General features: G+C 35.6%; 1 protein-coding gene across 1 annotated transcript in view; it reads left to right on the top strand.

Moving 5' to 3' along the window:
- The window catches only part of LOC140232259 (uncharacterized), a 53,276-nt gene extending 37,395 nt beyond the window's left edge, over positions 1-15,881 (top strand). Inside the window, exons 11-15 of the mRNA XM_072312392.1 lie at positions 3,663-3,831; positions 8,601-8,790; positions 9,353-9,495; positions 9,718-9,843; positions 15,825-15,881. Of these exons, the coding sequence (XP_072168493.1) occupies positions 3,663-3,831; positions 8,601-8,790; positions 9,353-9,495; positions 9,718-9,843; positions 15,825-15,881 (685 nt within the window). The remainder of the gene's footprint in view (positions 1-3,662; positions 3,832-8,600; positions 8,791-9,352; positions 9,496-9,717; positions 9,844-15,824) is intronic.
- The last annotated feature ends 1,296 nt before the right edge of the window (positions 15,882-17,177 follow it).

Genomic DNA, 17,177 nt, shown 5'->3' with positions numbered 1-17,177 from the left:
ATCAAATCCTAGTAACTGTATAGGCCATCTTATGTATGTCCATATTATATATATATATATATATATATATATATATATATATATATGTAATTATATATATATGTATATACTCTCAAAATAGTTGGGCAAAAAAATGCCCAACTTTTAACCAACACTAGGCAACATACTGTCCACACAACTATTGGATAAAATCTGCCCAACTGATGTTGTTTAATGAGTTTGCTATGTGGTTGGGCAAATTAAATTGCCCATCAGCTGTTGACCAATCAGACTTTACCCAACTTTGCAATTTCCCAACCGTTGGTTATATTTTGCGTTGGGTAATCATTTGCCCAACCAATTTTACCCAATTAGATATTGTCCAACTTCCATTTGTCCAACTGTTTAGTAAGCTGAAGTTTGTGGTTAATCAAGCTCCCGGGTCGAAAAAACAGTTGGCAACTGGTACTGGTACCAGTTGAGGCATCTGGTTTCAATATGGAAATTGGAATGTGTGACTAGAATCAACTGGTGTATATCAACTGATATCCATGTTCAACTGGTATCAACTGGTATTCGTCCAACTGGAATCAACTGGGATCCAGCTGACAAAATAAATTTTGTGTTGAATTATTTCATGTATGCAAGTTTGGCCTGTTTACTAGAACATGTGTATGTCAAGACAATGTTCATATCTAACCTAACATAATCCTACAGCTAGTCGTAAGCGTATACCTACAAGTACATCTAATCTTAGCCTACATCCTAGACCTAGTTAGTACCAGGAATATTCCATTCACATATATAGGGCCATTAAGTTGTAATGGTTTAAGACATGGTTACCATGTAGATTACACATTTATTATAAAAATATGAAAATACTCATCAAAGGTACAAGTTGAAATCGTGAATATCACGGCAATAATATTCAATAAATTTCTAATACCTTTCAGACATTTCAGACATTTCAGAGCTTATTGAAATAATAAAAAAAACCATTAAATTTAACATTACTTTATCTTTTTTTTCACGAAGAGTATTTGAATAGAAAAAAACAGTAGAAACCAATAGAAACCAACTGGTATCAAAATTTCAATGTTTTCGTAACTGGGTTTTAATCTGGAATGAAGTGGTAAGCAAGTCCAGTCAGGTATATGGGTTTCAAATTGTGTCATCTAAATATTTGCACACAAACCGACACACACACGCATGTACACACACAAACACACACAAAACACAAACTAGCAATGTTGTAGGAGTATCCTGTAGTTTGCTCCCACAGGCAGATACTCCCACAATGTTGATTTTTTAACCCCTCCAGTATTGACGGAGTAAAGGGAAACGTAAGAAAAATTTTGTCAAAAATACGTCCACAATGTAGCTCTTACTTATATTATATTAATTATAATATATATATATATATATATATATATATATATATATGTATATACATATATATATATATACTGTATATATAGACAATACCGTGTGTGTGTGTGTGTGTTGTCCCCCATCCCATAGTAATTCTTGGTACCCCCTACAAAATCGTAAGGTTCGGGCATCCTTCCATACGCAGGCCTATACCACACACTCACATACACACACACCGTCACATACATACTCACATGTACACGCACAGACTTTTTTAATTGTCCATGAAAATTTACCAACTTAGAAAGGAACGTAACGAAATTACCCAAGTGCTGGTAAGAAATGCCAAGGCTTAATGGGCTTGTGCCGAAAGGGTGGGTTGGGTGGTGGCGCGTCGCGTTAATGAGAACACCACCCTTCGTCCATAGCCCCCCCCCCCCCCGGTTTTGCCGAAAGGGTGCGTTGGGAGCGTTGGGTCGCGTCGCGTTGACTGGAACCTCACCCTTCGTCCAAAGCCCCCCCCCCCCGGTTTTGCCGAAAGGGTGCGTTGGTACTTTTTATCATGTAATATTAAAAGACGAGTTTTGAATTTATATCTAACGTTCAAACAACTATTTCAAAGAGGCTATCGTCCGGATCTAATATTTAGTTCGTCCAATGTTCATTTAGTCCAATATCCATTTGGTCTAATATCCGTTTCTGTTTTACATTACAGGGCATGGATCATGTGGATAATCAGTGGCTTATCTATAGTACAGCTGCTGAGGGTGCTGGACTGGCACCATGGGGGAGGGGCGAGGGACCCTAAACTTTACCCTAATCTTATTTCATGTGTATGAACATATTTTTTTTTTCTCCCTCAATGAAGGGTCAGAGGGTAGTCCGTAGTCGTAGAAAAAGCCCCCCCCCAAAAAAAAAAAAATAATAATAATAACCCAATTGGTCATATAGACGAAACGATGATTGGACCAAATGGTACCTGATTAGACCAGGAGGCTGGCTTTTAGACCAAATGACAATAAGATCAATGGTTATTAGACTAAATGGGTGTAGACTAAATGATGATAGACAGACTAAGGCTAGACCAACTGGGCAATGGACCAAAATTAATGATGTGTACAACAAATTTATATTGGACAAATTTGGTTTTATTTTAGACCATTTGATGATTAGACGAAATGGAATTAGACCAACTCATTATAGACCAAATCGGTATTTGATGATATAAATTGGTGTTAGACCAAAAATAGACCAAATGGCTATTATTAGACGAATTGACTGTAGACCAAATATTAATTAAACCAAATAACAATTAGACCAAACAGTAATTGGACGAAATGATGACCAGACCAACTGGTTATTAGACCAACTGGTTATTAGACCAACTGATATTAAACAGTCTATTAGACCAACTTGCTGTAGACCAAGTGGTAATAGAGTGTAAACCGATCCGGACGATAGCCTCTTTGAAATGGTTGTTTGAAGGTTAAATATAAATTCAAAACTCGTCTTTTAATATTACATGAGAAAAAGTACCAAGGCACCCTTTCGGCAAAACCGGGGGGGGGGGGGGGGGGGGCTTTGGACGAAGGGTGGTGTTCCCATTAACGCGACGCGCCACCACCCAACCCACCCTTTCGGCACAAGCCGGCTTAATGTGCAAAATAATGTTGGTAAATTATATAAGGCGAATTTCTACCCAAGTATCAGTTGCCAAACAAAAATTACCCAACACGCAAAGGGAATGCGTCACTTACACAACAGCGGGGCAAAAAGTACCCAACTGTCCATCACCAGTTCTGTTGGTAAATATTCGCCCAATATTTAAGTAAGAACAATTGCCCAATGTTTGTTTAATCACCTAAAAGCTCAATTGGGCGGTAATTGCCCAGAATGATTTTTTTTTTTTTTTTTTAACCAACCAACAATTACCCAACTAAATTTACTCAATATTTTAAAAGTGTGTATATATATTTGATGTGATTGGTCGAAAACTCGTCACATGGTACTGGTACATGGTACGTGGTAAATGTTATATTTTCCCAGCTCGTTATATTTCACCAACTGGTCAAATTAATATATTTTTCAATGTCTGTTGGCCTCTTGTGGTTGACTTTATAGCCTAGGCTGAGACTTAGTTCCTCCTGTTCCTTGCGGAGCAAGACACCCGGGTATAATTATTGTTGTTACTTGTCACATGAAAAATGAAATTTAACCGCAGTTGGGGAGATGTGGGGATTTAGGATCTACGACACCCACAAAATAAAGAGAAACTGTAGGCCCTACACTATGAATGTGCTCATGTCTTGCAGTGGATACGCTATTCCCTCATGGAGAACTGCTACTAATAATGCCGGCAACACCCTCAGACTGACCATGGTGTACAACAAACCGTACTGTCGCGTATCGCCATATTTGGTTGGTATGATGTTGGGATACCTTATGCAACGCATCGGCAAGAGGAAGCTTACTTTGAAATCGGTGAGTTTCTGAAAAATCTTTATTTATTGACATGGACCTGAGTAAAATAATAGTCTTCTCCCTCATTAAGTCATTTCAGTTTATTTTCATACATGCCATGTTAGAAATTTAATAGCAGAGATGTTATACATTGCCAGGCTACGTCTGTTATCCTATTTTACTACATTAACTCGGCAACTGCAATTCAGATTTATTACTTATTTGTCCATTCCACTCCTGTTTATTGTATTTCGTCCTTTGAAATATATTCCGCTTTTGTGCATTTTGCTGAAATTTCGTGCATTATAAATCGCCCCTTTCGGAATGCCTGCTTTGTTTGATGTTTTCTAATACACCAAACCTACAGGTAAATCGAACCATAACCTGAAGAAACAAACATTGTACTAACATTAAAGGGATCGTATAGTTTTGGTTGAAACCTAATTTCAGGTTTCTAACATTTTTTGGTGAGATAGTGAGAAACCTCTCATGAAATATGATAGAGCATGTAATTCTATGAGGAATTCAACATTTATTTGATGAAAATTGGTTTTGAAATGGCTGAGATATCCAAAAAAAAAAAAAAAGAAAGAGGGTGATTCTAATAAAGTGTTGGACCCACACTTTATTATGATCGCTTTGTTTTACTTTGTTTTTGGATGTGTCAGTCGTTCTAAAACCCGATTTTCATTAAATAAACTTTGAATTCGTCTTAAAATGGTATGTTCTGTACTATATCATAAGTGTTTTCTTTTTTCCCCTTCCACAGAGTGTTTTATTTATACACATATTCAGAAAGTGACATTTACAAATGTCTTTTTAATACAAAACAGAATAAGAATGAAATAATAATTCAATCATCGACAAAAAGTGGCCTATACTGCACTTATATATGTAATAACAAAATTTCTCTAACTTTCTTTAACATATAATTTATATTCTTTTTTTCATTGGCAGAAAGAACCCTAAAAACACTTTTGATATTTTATATAATTTTGATCAAATGTTCAAAAACACTTAATGAATAAATTCTTTTCTCTACAATTCATTTGACTTATACATTTTTCCATCTCAAAATAACATTTTATCTCAGATATTATATGTTCGAATGACGGAACTTTTTTTTTTTTTAAATTTCGCTGAAAAAAATATTTCTTCTTATAACAATCATCATACAGTTTAATGCACTGTTGTTGAAACCATAAAGTCCGAATAACTTATGTTGGTTTGTAAATACAATTTGTTTATCTATCTTCAGGAGTAACCATCGCTCAAACTTATTCCATATATTATTTGAATAAGGACATAAACAAAATATATGCATTATGGTTTCCTCACTATCATTACTATACGTACACTTTTTATCTGTTACAAAACCAAATTGTAAAAGAGCGTCTTTCATATATAATATTCTGTTCAGAATCTTAAATTGAACCACATCATATTAATATCAATAGTTGATTGAAAAGGAATTAAACAATATAAAGACCATGTTTCATCATCAAAATCCAACATGCTATACTCCACTTTACAAAGCTGTTACAATGTTTTGACGTGTGTCCTGGAAACGTTTGATAAATATCAGAACAACCTTTCTTGTGTTTTAATATTACATTTAAACCATGAGGAACAAAAGGTTCTGTCATCTTTGACATGCAGTTCTTAGCAAATGATTGAATAGAAGTACACAATCCACAGTGCTGAAGAAAGTTAGTTTGTATACCAAACTTCCTCTGAAATTCAAAATATGAAAGAAATTTTCCATCATTATCTAACATATCATTTATAAAACGTACACTTTTCTCACACCAAGACTTAAAATATACAGTGTTGTCATTCATTTTAATCAAAGGATTATTCCAGAGAGACTGGTTTGCCAAATTATCATTTGTCTTAATTTCTAAAAATTCTGAAAAAGCCAGAAGTACCTCTTTCCAAAAATCATTAGGCATTACATTGGCATTTTTTTTTTTGTAATATAATAATCCCATAAATAAATGAAATGATACTGATTGGGGCAAAAAAGAACGGAACATGTGGAACGTGTAATTTTCAGTCTGCGGATCACAAATAAACCTTCTAATCCAGGATATTTTAAGAGATTTGGCATGCATAAAAATATCAATCATTTTAGTACCACCATGACAATATAATTGGCATATTTGATTTCTATTTATTCTATCGGGTTTATTTTCCCATTTAAACGAATGAAAATAACGATTTATATCTGTCAATGTTTTAAAACTTGGTTCAGGAAGTGATAACAGCAAATAATTTAATTTTGACATCAATAATGATTTAACTACAGTAACTCTACCTAAAACAGTAAGTGATCGTTTAGACCAGGAGGTCATTGTATTTGTAATATCTTTCATTTTTTCATGATAATTTTGTTCAACCATTTCATGTAATTCAACTGAAAATTCTATTCCCAAGTACCTAAAGTATCTACCCTGAAAAATCCAATCAAAATTACAATCTTCCAATAATTTAATTCTACAATTCCGATTTTTTCCTATCCATATTATTCTAATCTTTCTGGGGTTAATTCGTAAATTCGATGTTAGCAAAATTATAAAAAATCTCAAGAGCATCTTTTAGATCTTGATCTGATCCGTTGAGTGTTAAAAGTGTATCATCTGCGTATTGTACTACAAATATAAAATAAAAATGACTGGTGTCCGAAAAAAAATAACTGGTTCAGTATTTAATTTTTTATGAAAAAAAAATCATAGGCCTACTAGCAGTTTGTGGTATACAAACAAGCCTTTCTATAACCTTAGAAAGAATAAGAAGAATAGAGATAGGACGACCAGAGACTAGAGAGGAGGCATACTTTTGTATATTGGAATAACTTCTGCAATTTTACATGCGTTCGGAAAATACCAGTTGTGAGCGACAGAGTGTGTTTATGTAGAATTCACACGCTGTATCAGTTAACATTATCATTATTACGATACCGTCAGCTATATTTATATATAAAATTTCTATTCTTAATTGATGGAAAAAATCACTTCGCTATCCAAGGGTTTTTAATTTTGTTTTCATTTTTGTTTTCAATTTTGGGGGATTGTTTGTCAAAACAAGAAAGAAATGCATTCAAAAACGTATCAAAAGCAATATGTGGCTCTGCGCAAAGTATATATCATCCTATGTTTCCGTGATGAAATCATCATCGAGTGATGATTTATTTTCTAATGTGAATTTGTACTTCTTTTGTTCTATTATTCACATTAATTTCAACACATGTGCAATCAAATTCATGTCCATTGTACAGTTCGACCTCGATTATCCCTCCATGTCGGGACCGGCGCTCATCCGGATAGGCGAATTGGCCGGATATGGGAGACACAATGTTAATGTATATAGCACTCTTAAAACATCCGAGTCAGAACTGACCCGGAACTGGGTCCATTGGGGTCATACACCGTTCCGGGTCAGAAATGACAAGGAATGTGGTCAAATATGACCCATTCAGAGTCATGAATCGGGTCAGGATGATCCCATTCGGGGTCTTCATGACCAAATTCCAAGTCATTTCTGACCCGGAATGGTGTATGACCCCAACGGACCCAGTTCCGGGTCAGTTCTGACTCGGGTCTTTTTAGAGTGGTTATACCTGCCGTCCAAGCTGCCGTCCCAGTGCACTGGCAGCTATAGGCAGGTAGCGTACCCCGCAACGGCGGTGTAATCTATGCTAGCCTGCGCAAAATTGTAGTCCCTTCTTCACAAAAATAAAGTATATCTTTATGTGAAAATCATACATGTTTTACCTCATTAGCTATTGAGAAACCTATCATGCACATCTTATGAAATTAGTGAAATAGATCATGAAAAGATGTTAAAAAGGTCCTTCACTGCGTGAACGCGTCCGGATAATAGAGATTTCCGGATAAAAGGAGGCCGGATAATCGAGGTCGAACTGTATATCAAATCAGGCCTTAAGCGATAACGAATGTGATAGGAACGGGGTGACTTTACGCCCCTATCAGAACGGACAACAGAATATCCATCAATGTTATACAAAAGGGGAGATTTGTATGTAAAGCCATGTTTCTGTAACAGCGCGAATAACCGCAAACTTCATATTTATTTGCAGACAGCGGTAATTGCATATTTTCGTAATTCCTTAAAAGACTGCAAGCATATTGACGTCTAATACACCGAAAGAATGCTAATTTTTAGTAAATTCTGAATTGAACTCATCAGGTAAATAATACCAACATTGGACATTTCATGTGTACATGAATTCAATTTACCCATGTCACCATAACATTATATGGACCATGACATCTGGACCAGGACACTGGTTTTTAATTTCTTGTTCATTACCATGCGAACCTAACTGATATTCCTACATTATTCACATGCTATCATTTTGTTTTGCTTCTCGTGTTCGTGTGAGACATTCCTACCAAAACGAAATATCACACACTGTGGTTGATACTTACCGGAAAGGAACAAAATTTCAATTTAACTCAGAAGATAGATCCGACAGTGGAAATATATCAATCACATGTTGGGTTTCCTGTCCACGTGAAATTCATGCAGGGATGTCAACCGTAATCCGTGCCATTTTTCTTAAATGATAATAATAGCAATATTTATGATAATGTTACCAAGGGGGATTTATGGAATGTCTCACATTATATTTCCACAACCCCATATTTGGACTATTCAATTTTTCAAAATCTTCAATTTTATTGGTATACTTCTGTCGGATTCATGCCTATACATGTTAGAGAAATTATTTTGTTTGAAGTATCAGTGTATAATAAACCGATTTTCAGGCTGTTGTAGCTGGTGGGTGGATCACTGCTGTCATACTGTACATGGTGGTGATCTACGGTCTCTACAATGTCTACCGTGGTGCGTCGACTCTAAGTTTAGCTGCCAGTGTTATGTACATCACCTTCTCCAGATTCATTTTCGCCCTCTCCGTTGCGTGGATCATATTTGCCTGTTACTATGGATACGGCGGTGAGCAGAAAAATGTTTTCTTTATGTAGTGCAGACAATAAGTAGACATAGCTGCAGCTAAGCCACGTTGTGTATTTCAATGATGAGTGTAATTTCGAACTACAACAAACGAGCAAAAAGGTGAAGCTAAGTGGATCGGAGATGTTTGGTCTTGATTGAGTTGCTCGACTACTTTTTTTAAATGGAATTTGAATGAGACTTTTTCAAACTCACCATTGGTAAAATATCCTGAGCTGTCTGTGAAAGGTATTTTCCTCTTTTTGTCTTCTGCAAATTATATGTGCGAGGCGGTGATGATATTTTGTAAATCTCCTTTTTGACCTGTTGCTAATGAGCAAAATGATTTTTTTATATACTATCATTTCTTTCCCCCATAACCTCCCACGTTTTGTATTTAGTTGAAAGTTATTTGCAACTACACCTGAACAGTTGAAAGCTATTTGCAATTACATCTGAAAGCTACACTGGAAATTGACGGGAAGTATTTGTGTGGAGAGGCTTATGTCTGTGTATATGGGTTTATTCTGTCTAAACTTTGTTTAAGAAATGTTTCTTTCCACAGGAGTGGTCAACGACTTTCTGTCCTGGCGATTTTGGACACCTCTTAGCCGGCTTACATACTCCACATACCTCCTGCATCCTGTTATTCAAAATGTGTATGGGTACGGCTCAGCCACACCAATCCACTGGTCTATTTTCAACTACGTGAGTATTATAATAATACATAGATAGATAGATTTATAACAGCAGTTCATATATTGGCAATTGTTATTTTTACTGGAAATGACAAACTCCTTGAAGAAAACGTTTAGGAAATAGACTCCATCAGTGGATTGATTTATTTCTAAGAATCTGAAAATCGATGAGCGTTACATAACGTATTGAAATTCATGTAAGTTTGATTTTTCACTCTTCGTGTCTTTCCAGATCATCTGGAATGCAGCATTCATCTCGCTGAGCTACATTTGCGCCCTCGCCATGTGTCTCCTTCTAGAATTCCCATTCATCAACTTGGGAAAGATGCTTAAGACTGAAGTGAACATAGTGAAAGAGGTCCGTAGGAATGAAAAACGCAATAAATAAATTTGGGATGAACCAACAAATAGGATTTTCTTCACTGTTCTGAGAAAAACAACAACAACAACCGAGTAGATGACGATCATCCAGTTGGAAATCCGCTGTTAAAACTCTCGACTGCTAAGAAAGTTATAATTCCTTTTAGTGTTACATCTTTAAAATCAGAAACCCAAGAATCGAAATTTGATTTTTTTTTTAATCTCAAATTGTATTCTACAAATCAAAAAGTATTGACACATTACCACATGGAAAAGGATGTAATTTCTCTATTTCATTCACAACCTATAAATGACCTTTTTGTCTCCCATTACTATATCAGAACGGAGAAGAAAATTGGCGATCAATTACGTAAATATCACGTAATGTTATCATCCTCAGTGAGACCTGGCTAAAGGAAACGTCATCTTCTTCGTACCTTATTATCGATGGAATTTAACTAATTACAACTAAAGGATTGGTGAAAGAGGTGGCGGTGTAGGCTTTTACGTTGTAGCAACAAGTTTCGATTATGAATTGTGAAAGGAATATCATTATATCAGAATGTCTTGAGAGCATTTTTATTGAGGCTATAACTGGAAGGAAAGGTATTGCAATCCTTGAGAAAATCTTTATATAGCAACACATCCAACCATATTTAATTTGTTGAGCTACTTCACCGTTTTCTTTCTGATAATTACTATGCCATGACATGCGTCGTCATGGCTGACTTCAATTTACATCTCCTTTCATAGTTGTAATGGTATTCTAATTTATGGAAATGGAATCCCATTTTCTTTGCTCAATTCTTCACTATAAATGATATTCTAATTTATCAAATTTTCTTGAACCCTACGTTGTGAAATCCGTTATTCCTTTTATTAGTAAACCTATACATGTACTAGAATATCCAATACTTTTACTGTCATCGATGATATATAAGTATATGTTATTAACTATCCTCTGATTTCATATCCGATATTGTAATTTCAGACCTTTGTAATATTATTTACCAGTTATATGTGCACGTATAATAATTTCTCAATAAAAAATTCCAACCCGCAAACTCTACTTTCCATGATACATGTGTGATTGACTAATCGTGATATACTTAGGGAGGGATTGAGGTCAGTTGACACGTCCTGTGTTCATAATCAAGGAAATGCAAACTCGTCTTTTGAAATTTTCATTTATATCTTAAGAAATTATAAAACCTACATAACTCTGCTAAGCTATTAGATCAAATATTCAACCGTTTAATGTTCACTTTCATTCTCTTCAATTATCAGTTTATGTTTTTACAGTATTTTCCTTGCATCTTCTGAGCACCTTAATAGTTCTGAAATGCCCTAATCTCACTTCTAAAATACTTCAGACGAATTATCGTTTGAATATTGCTACCATGAAAACCATTGATAACCTGTAGCGTGACAATACATGTAGTATGTGCTTTATTTTGTTCTCTTATGGTAGTATTTTGGAAGTATGCATTTAGAATTACTCCAAGTATTATTGTCAATTCCTTTTCTTAGTTTGTTCCAAAGTTGTATCCGATCTCTATTGGGACCTAAGAAAACTTTCTGTTAAGTATGTCCCACCGTATATTTCTTTCACTAGACCGAGTTAAATTTTACTTAACTGAACGTTATAGTATACGTTCGTATTTTTTTTTATTGTTGTTGTTTTGTCCAAGCAGGATATCATATGTAGATGTTGTGCTTGAGGTAACTTTCATTGAGAATTATTGAAATCATGAATTTCATTTGAAAAAAAAAATACTACTACGCTGATACTCCTCTTCGGCATAAGGATGATTCATTTGTCAATTCATTTCTTGCCTCTCCAACAGAAACATACAGTAATGGCACTTTATCGAAGATAAGTGTACAATATATCAACATCACATCGTACAGCAAACTGCAAAATTCAAGAGCATGCAATTAACACGTATTCCATAAATATAAAATTCTAGAAATGGAAGAAATGCCGATGAAGCAATGCTTGTTTTTATAATATATTCTAATATACATTAAAGGATAGTTCATTTGTGCAAAAATACAGGATGAATCGCATGACTACCCTCATTTTCCACATGGGCTGTAAAAATTCAAAAGAAGTACCAGATTCCTTTATAATGTGCACAAACAATGGTTCCCTGGTTGGTTTGTTTCTTCATTTTATGCGCAATACATAGGTAAATACAAGGGATTACAACTGACAAAAAGATGTACTTTCATAAATGTAACATATTTCAATATCAACAGATGGTCATTAGAAAAGGAACACTTTTTATATAACTTCTTCTTTCCCCAAAAGGTTTATCATTATAAATAAGAAACAGATTGTTGGTATCCATTGTAATATGAATAATTTCTACACAGTAATTCTGGGATGTGATTCTCCCAAACTGTGATGTGTCTTAATCAAACAAATACACACTCGATAAAGACAGATCTTACTATTCCAGACTGCATCTACAATTTCTTTGTCAAAGTTGATGCTGTCTATTCTTGGTCGTGGGTCAAAGTAGAGATTGTAGAGCTCCTTGGCCTCAAGGTGAAGGTCTCTATTCTGCTGGTCAGTCATCGGGCACAAGGCTTCTCCGATTAAAGTCCTCTGGAATCAGTGATGACATTCAGAAAGAATCAATTTGAGTGAAGATGAAAAGAACACTTTGATCCGAGGTTTTTTCAAGAATGCCACTTGCATGGTTGGGTCTAAAAAGCTTGAATCAGTAGAAAGGGGTGGAATTTCTTGTTTTTTAAAGGTTACCTAATCCCCTAATCCCAAATATGCCACCTTGGCTTTTCTGTTGAACTGAGGCACGTTGTTACTCCGGAGGAGCTAACTTACGGGATCAACAGAAAGCTTATGACATACTGGCAATTCATATCTACATCGTAAATAACTTTGCACAGAGAAGATAGATATGTATAAAGATATCAAATGAATTACATGTTTTTCGTTTTTGGGAAGGTTTACTATTAAACTGACATACTGTTAACCGGAAATATCTGCAGCATGAAATTGCCACTGGCATTCATAGCATATCGTGTAGACAAGAACTTTTGCGTGCATTATCAATTCATGAATCTTGACACACGTAAAATTCGCAAAATTAACATGCACGCGAAAATTTCTCGTTTTAACAACAGTACAGTAGGAGATATTGAATACTGTGCCAATATGTCCAGAGTTGGGGATTCAGACCAACTGTCGAGCAAAACTGCAGGAGGTTGAGGGCGCTTTCCCTCCGCATGAATTGAAGAAAAGGATAGAGAAAGGTGCTGTTGCTCAAAATTTCTGATGTCTCGTAATAGAGAGCCTGACATAAAAAGGGAAAGGCATCATTCTGATTAAAACTCACGTTCTCATATATTTGAGAGTATAATGCCAACATGCCAACATGGCTTTGAATACAGCCTGTTAAATAATTTAAAAGATACATACGATGTAAGTTTTTGAAGAGTATAAATGAAATAGTATACAAATAGTGAATGGTCACGAGTGCAATGGTACGAGATTTCGCACGAGGTGAAAGATAGAGGCGCTCTATTCAACGAGGCGAAGCCGAGTTGAATAGTGCGCCTCATCTTTCACCGAGTGCGAAATCTCGTTCCATTGCACGAGTAAAGACCATACACTATTTGATTTATACAACGTCCAAGTAGATCTTTTTGGTCTTAAGTAGGCATAGAAGTCTATATATGTATGAAAAATATAGCTATACTTACATGTGGATCCACTGCGATTCTCTTTCTGGCTTGTGCAATCAGTAACAGGTCACAGCTGTACTAGCGCTCATCATACACGTACACTAGCACTACGTAGGCCTACGTACGCGCATGCATGTACCGCACACGTACCTGCGCTAGCTGCATGCGATCCTCAATATGCAACACACATTACACGCAGTACCGTACAATTTTTCGAACCGTGGAATAGAACGAAAAAATCGAACCAAGTTGCACGCAAAAATAGAACCAAAATTGCACGACGCGTTGGAGTACTTATTTAATATCACGTCACCAACAATCCTCCAATCAAATTACAAGGATCTACTTGGACGTTGTATAATAGGTCATATTGGATTTTTTCCCACTCGAATGATGGAAGACGTCCTTCAGCATTTGAGCAAAAGAAATTAAAATAATGAGCCCATCCCGCACATTTTTTTTTTCGTTTCACAGATGAAAGGAAAGGAAAGGAAAGGTCAGCAACTCTTTAAAAATGCTGCAACATGCCAGAGTTCTCCACACTAGTAGTAGCAAAAAACAAAAACAAAAACAAAAACACCAAACCAACATATGCACTGTATGTTCCATGTACACCACCCTTTTATTTTTGTGTGCGCGAGGCAAGTGCTCTGTAGCCACATCCATTCACAATAATTATGATTTCAAAGTTGTCTGAATGCAGTACTGCAATTCATGTATAAAACAGGCGTTGCTCGTTCAATGTCATCCAATAAATTTGAGGTGGGATAAAAACTTGGAAGAAATGTCAATCATTTGGATATTCTTTCCTGGAATTACAAACATTTTATTAGTTACGGTCACACAGTGTTTCTTAACTTTGAGTTAAAGGACAAGTTCACCTTCATTAACATAAGGATTGAGAGAATGCAGCGATATTAGTAGAACACATCAGTGAAAGTTTGAGGAAAATTGGACAATCGATGCAAAAGTTATGAATTTTTAAAACTTTTGTGTTGGAACCGATGGATGAGGAGGCTATTTAGGCTCGTGATGTCATATGGGTACAACAGTATGAAGAAAACGTAAAGAAAATACACAATTTTCACTTTTTTCGCATAATAAAAGAGCACTTGACTTGCCTCTTTCTAAAGGCAATGGGAATAATATTACCCATAACATATGTCATCAGTAACGAGTCAAGGGAATGTGTACTTTTTTCAAAAGATGAAATTTTGTGAAATTCTCTTTATATTTTCCTTATATTGTTGTACGCATGTGACATCATACACTGCAGTAGTCTTCTCATCCAGCGGTGACTGCACATAAACTTCAAAAATTCATAACTTTTGAACGGATTGTCCGATTTTCCTCAAACTTTCAATGATATGTTCTACTAATATTGCTACATTCTCTCCATCCTTATGTTAATGAAGGTGAACTTGTCCTTTAAGCTAACTTTGATGATAATCTATATGTTAAATATTGTGTATACGCACTTGACAGTTAGCTAGCACAAACAAATAAGACTAACAAATAAAAAAAGAGTGTGACTCACATTGTTAGCATTGACATGCTTGATGGCCTCAGAGAATGCCTTTAAGATGTTCGGTGGCAGGGTTGTTTGTTATAGCCATCTGTGTGTGGAGATTTGTCATACAGTTTGCATGTATCTCAAAACATAAGAACCATAAGGACCATTTCTGTAGTGTATAAAAATTCATGGTTGTTTCTTTTCCCACCGCCTGGTAACAACTGACTTACTCGCCTCCTTTGGAAAGCATTCTTTAAAGACTGAGTCATGATGCATTGTCATACATTGTCATACTCTGTCAAACCAATGTGCTTCATGTGTGTTCAGGCAGTGATAAAGCATTCCCCTTCACACCAGATTCACAGATTAATACCCCTTTCATACTCGTCACTCGGGGGATTACCAACAAGATTCACCGTTAATTAAACGGGGAACACTTGGAAAATTTAACTTCATACTGGAAAATGAGCCAAACATTAATTTCTCATGTGTTAGATGTTTCGGCACATTGGCCTGTCACTTCAAGTAGATATTGCATGCCAGTGCCAGGTGAGTGCTGAAACAAGAGAGAGAGAGAGAAAAAAAAAAGAAGAAGAAAAACGTGTTTTATGACTGGAAATAAAAATTTGGTATCTTTCCTTAAAGCGCATAAAGCACATGCATGTATGAGGCAATGATGGACGATATTTCATTACTTTTAGTATTGAAAGAATGCATTACGGAGTTTAACTGTGTTTTCTTTCTCCCTGCAGCTCCACCAAGAAGCTCCTAGAAGCCCACTGGAGTTCAATAGGAAGGTTGAAGGGTAAAATTTCCGAAAAGTTCATTGCCATTTTACCTGGGATTTCACCCAAGAGATCTTTCACGCTAAAATGATTTTCCTGGTTAATCAAGATGCATCCTGCTAAATTTGCCTCAATTTGCCAATTGTGAAAGGAATATTAAAAAAAGAGAATAAAACTAGCTGACCCCAGCCAAAGAAGAGGCACACAAAAGACGCTGAGGCGCTCATGGACTACCAAACAATGGATTACAATGGGTTAAGGCATGTGTACAAGACACCAACCTTGCTCAATGAACCAAGACAACGATTGTATGTGTTTCAAAAGGTAGATATGCACACGGCTCGAGATCAAATGGAAATGCTACACGATAAGGTTTGCGTGAACGACATCAACAAATACCACACTGCAATCTCTGTTTAAAGTACGACAATAGCAAAAATTCACAATTGCCATTTATTTGAATATCTCTGTCATGCAGGCCTACAGTGCAAACAAAAATATGTATTAACTTGATTCTGCAACACTGCATATTGATACGGGTTTAACAAAACATCAACGCAGGTATAAACAAGGCCACAGTACAGAAAAGCAGTTATTTTGTTCTTAACTTCAGACTAATAATACAGCTAAAGTTAAACATTTAACCATGATAACATTTTTGTAAATTGGATAAAAGAAAATAATTATATACGCAACAAGAGAGAGATCTTTTTACTCATCAAGGGGTGGAGTTGAATGTTGAATTTGAGTTTCATAACTTACTGGCTCTTTGTCAAAGAAATTCTCAAGAGGTTTGTTGACAACATCCTGTATGAAAAGAGAGTGATTGAGATTAAAAATGAATTTTAATCACATCGACACAGACTGAAGATGGAAGAATGAGAGGCTTTCTGCATTTGATCGCAGTAACCATATCACAATTGGGTAACTACAGTAATGAACCAATGAAAAAACTCATCACTTGGAATACAATATAATTATGTAATATCATTTGAAATCATGGAAAACATCAGCTGAAACTTTGAGCAAGAGATATACTGATGATATCAATGTATAAAGAGATGGTAAACATGCTTTCACCATTTTTTACACAATTACTGCATTTGGTTTAATCACAATCAAACCACCATTTCCATACAGAGCAAGGCTTTCTCTTTATGTCTTCAGATAGTGATCGTGTATTCCTGTCAGGTCACAAATGAGAAATTATCATAAATTATTGCAAATTTGCAACTGATTGTGACAAAATGAACTTTTTGATATTCCAATCAGATGAATCGTTAAGCGCACCGATAGTTATGGATTCACCATGTTATGAAA

Source organism: Diadema setosum, chromosome 8 (assembly GCF_964275005.1).
Source record: "Diadema setosum chromosome 8, eeDiaSeto1, whole genome shotgun sequence".
NCBI classification, from domain to species: domain Eukaryota; kingdom Metazoa; phylum Echinodermata; class Echinoidea; order Diadematoida; family Diadematidae; genus Diadema; species Diadema setosum.
This window is presented reverse-complemented; position numbering and strand designations above follow the sequence as displayed.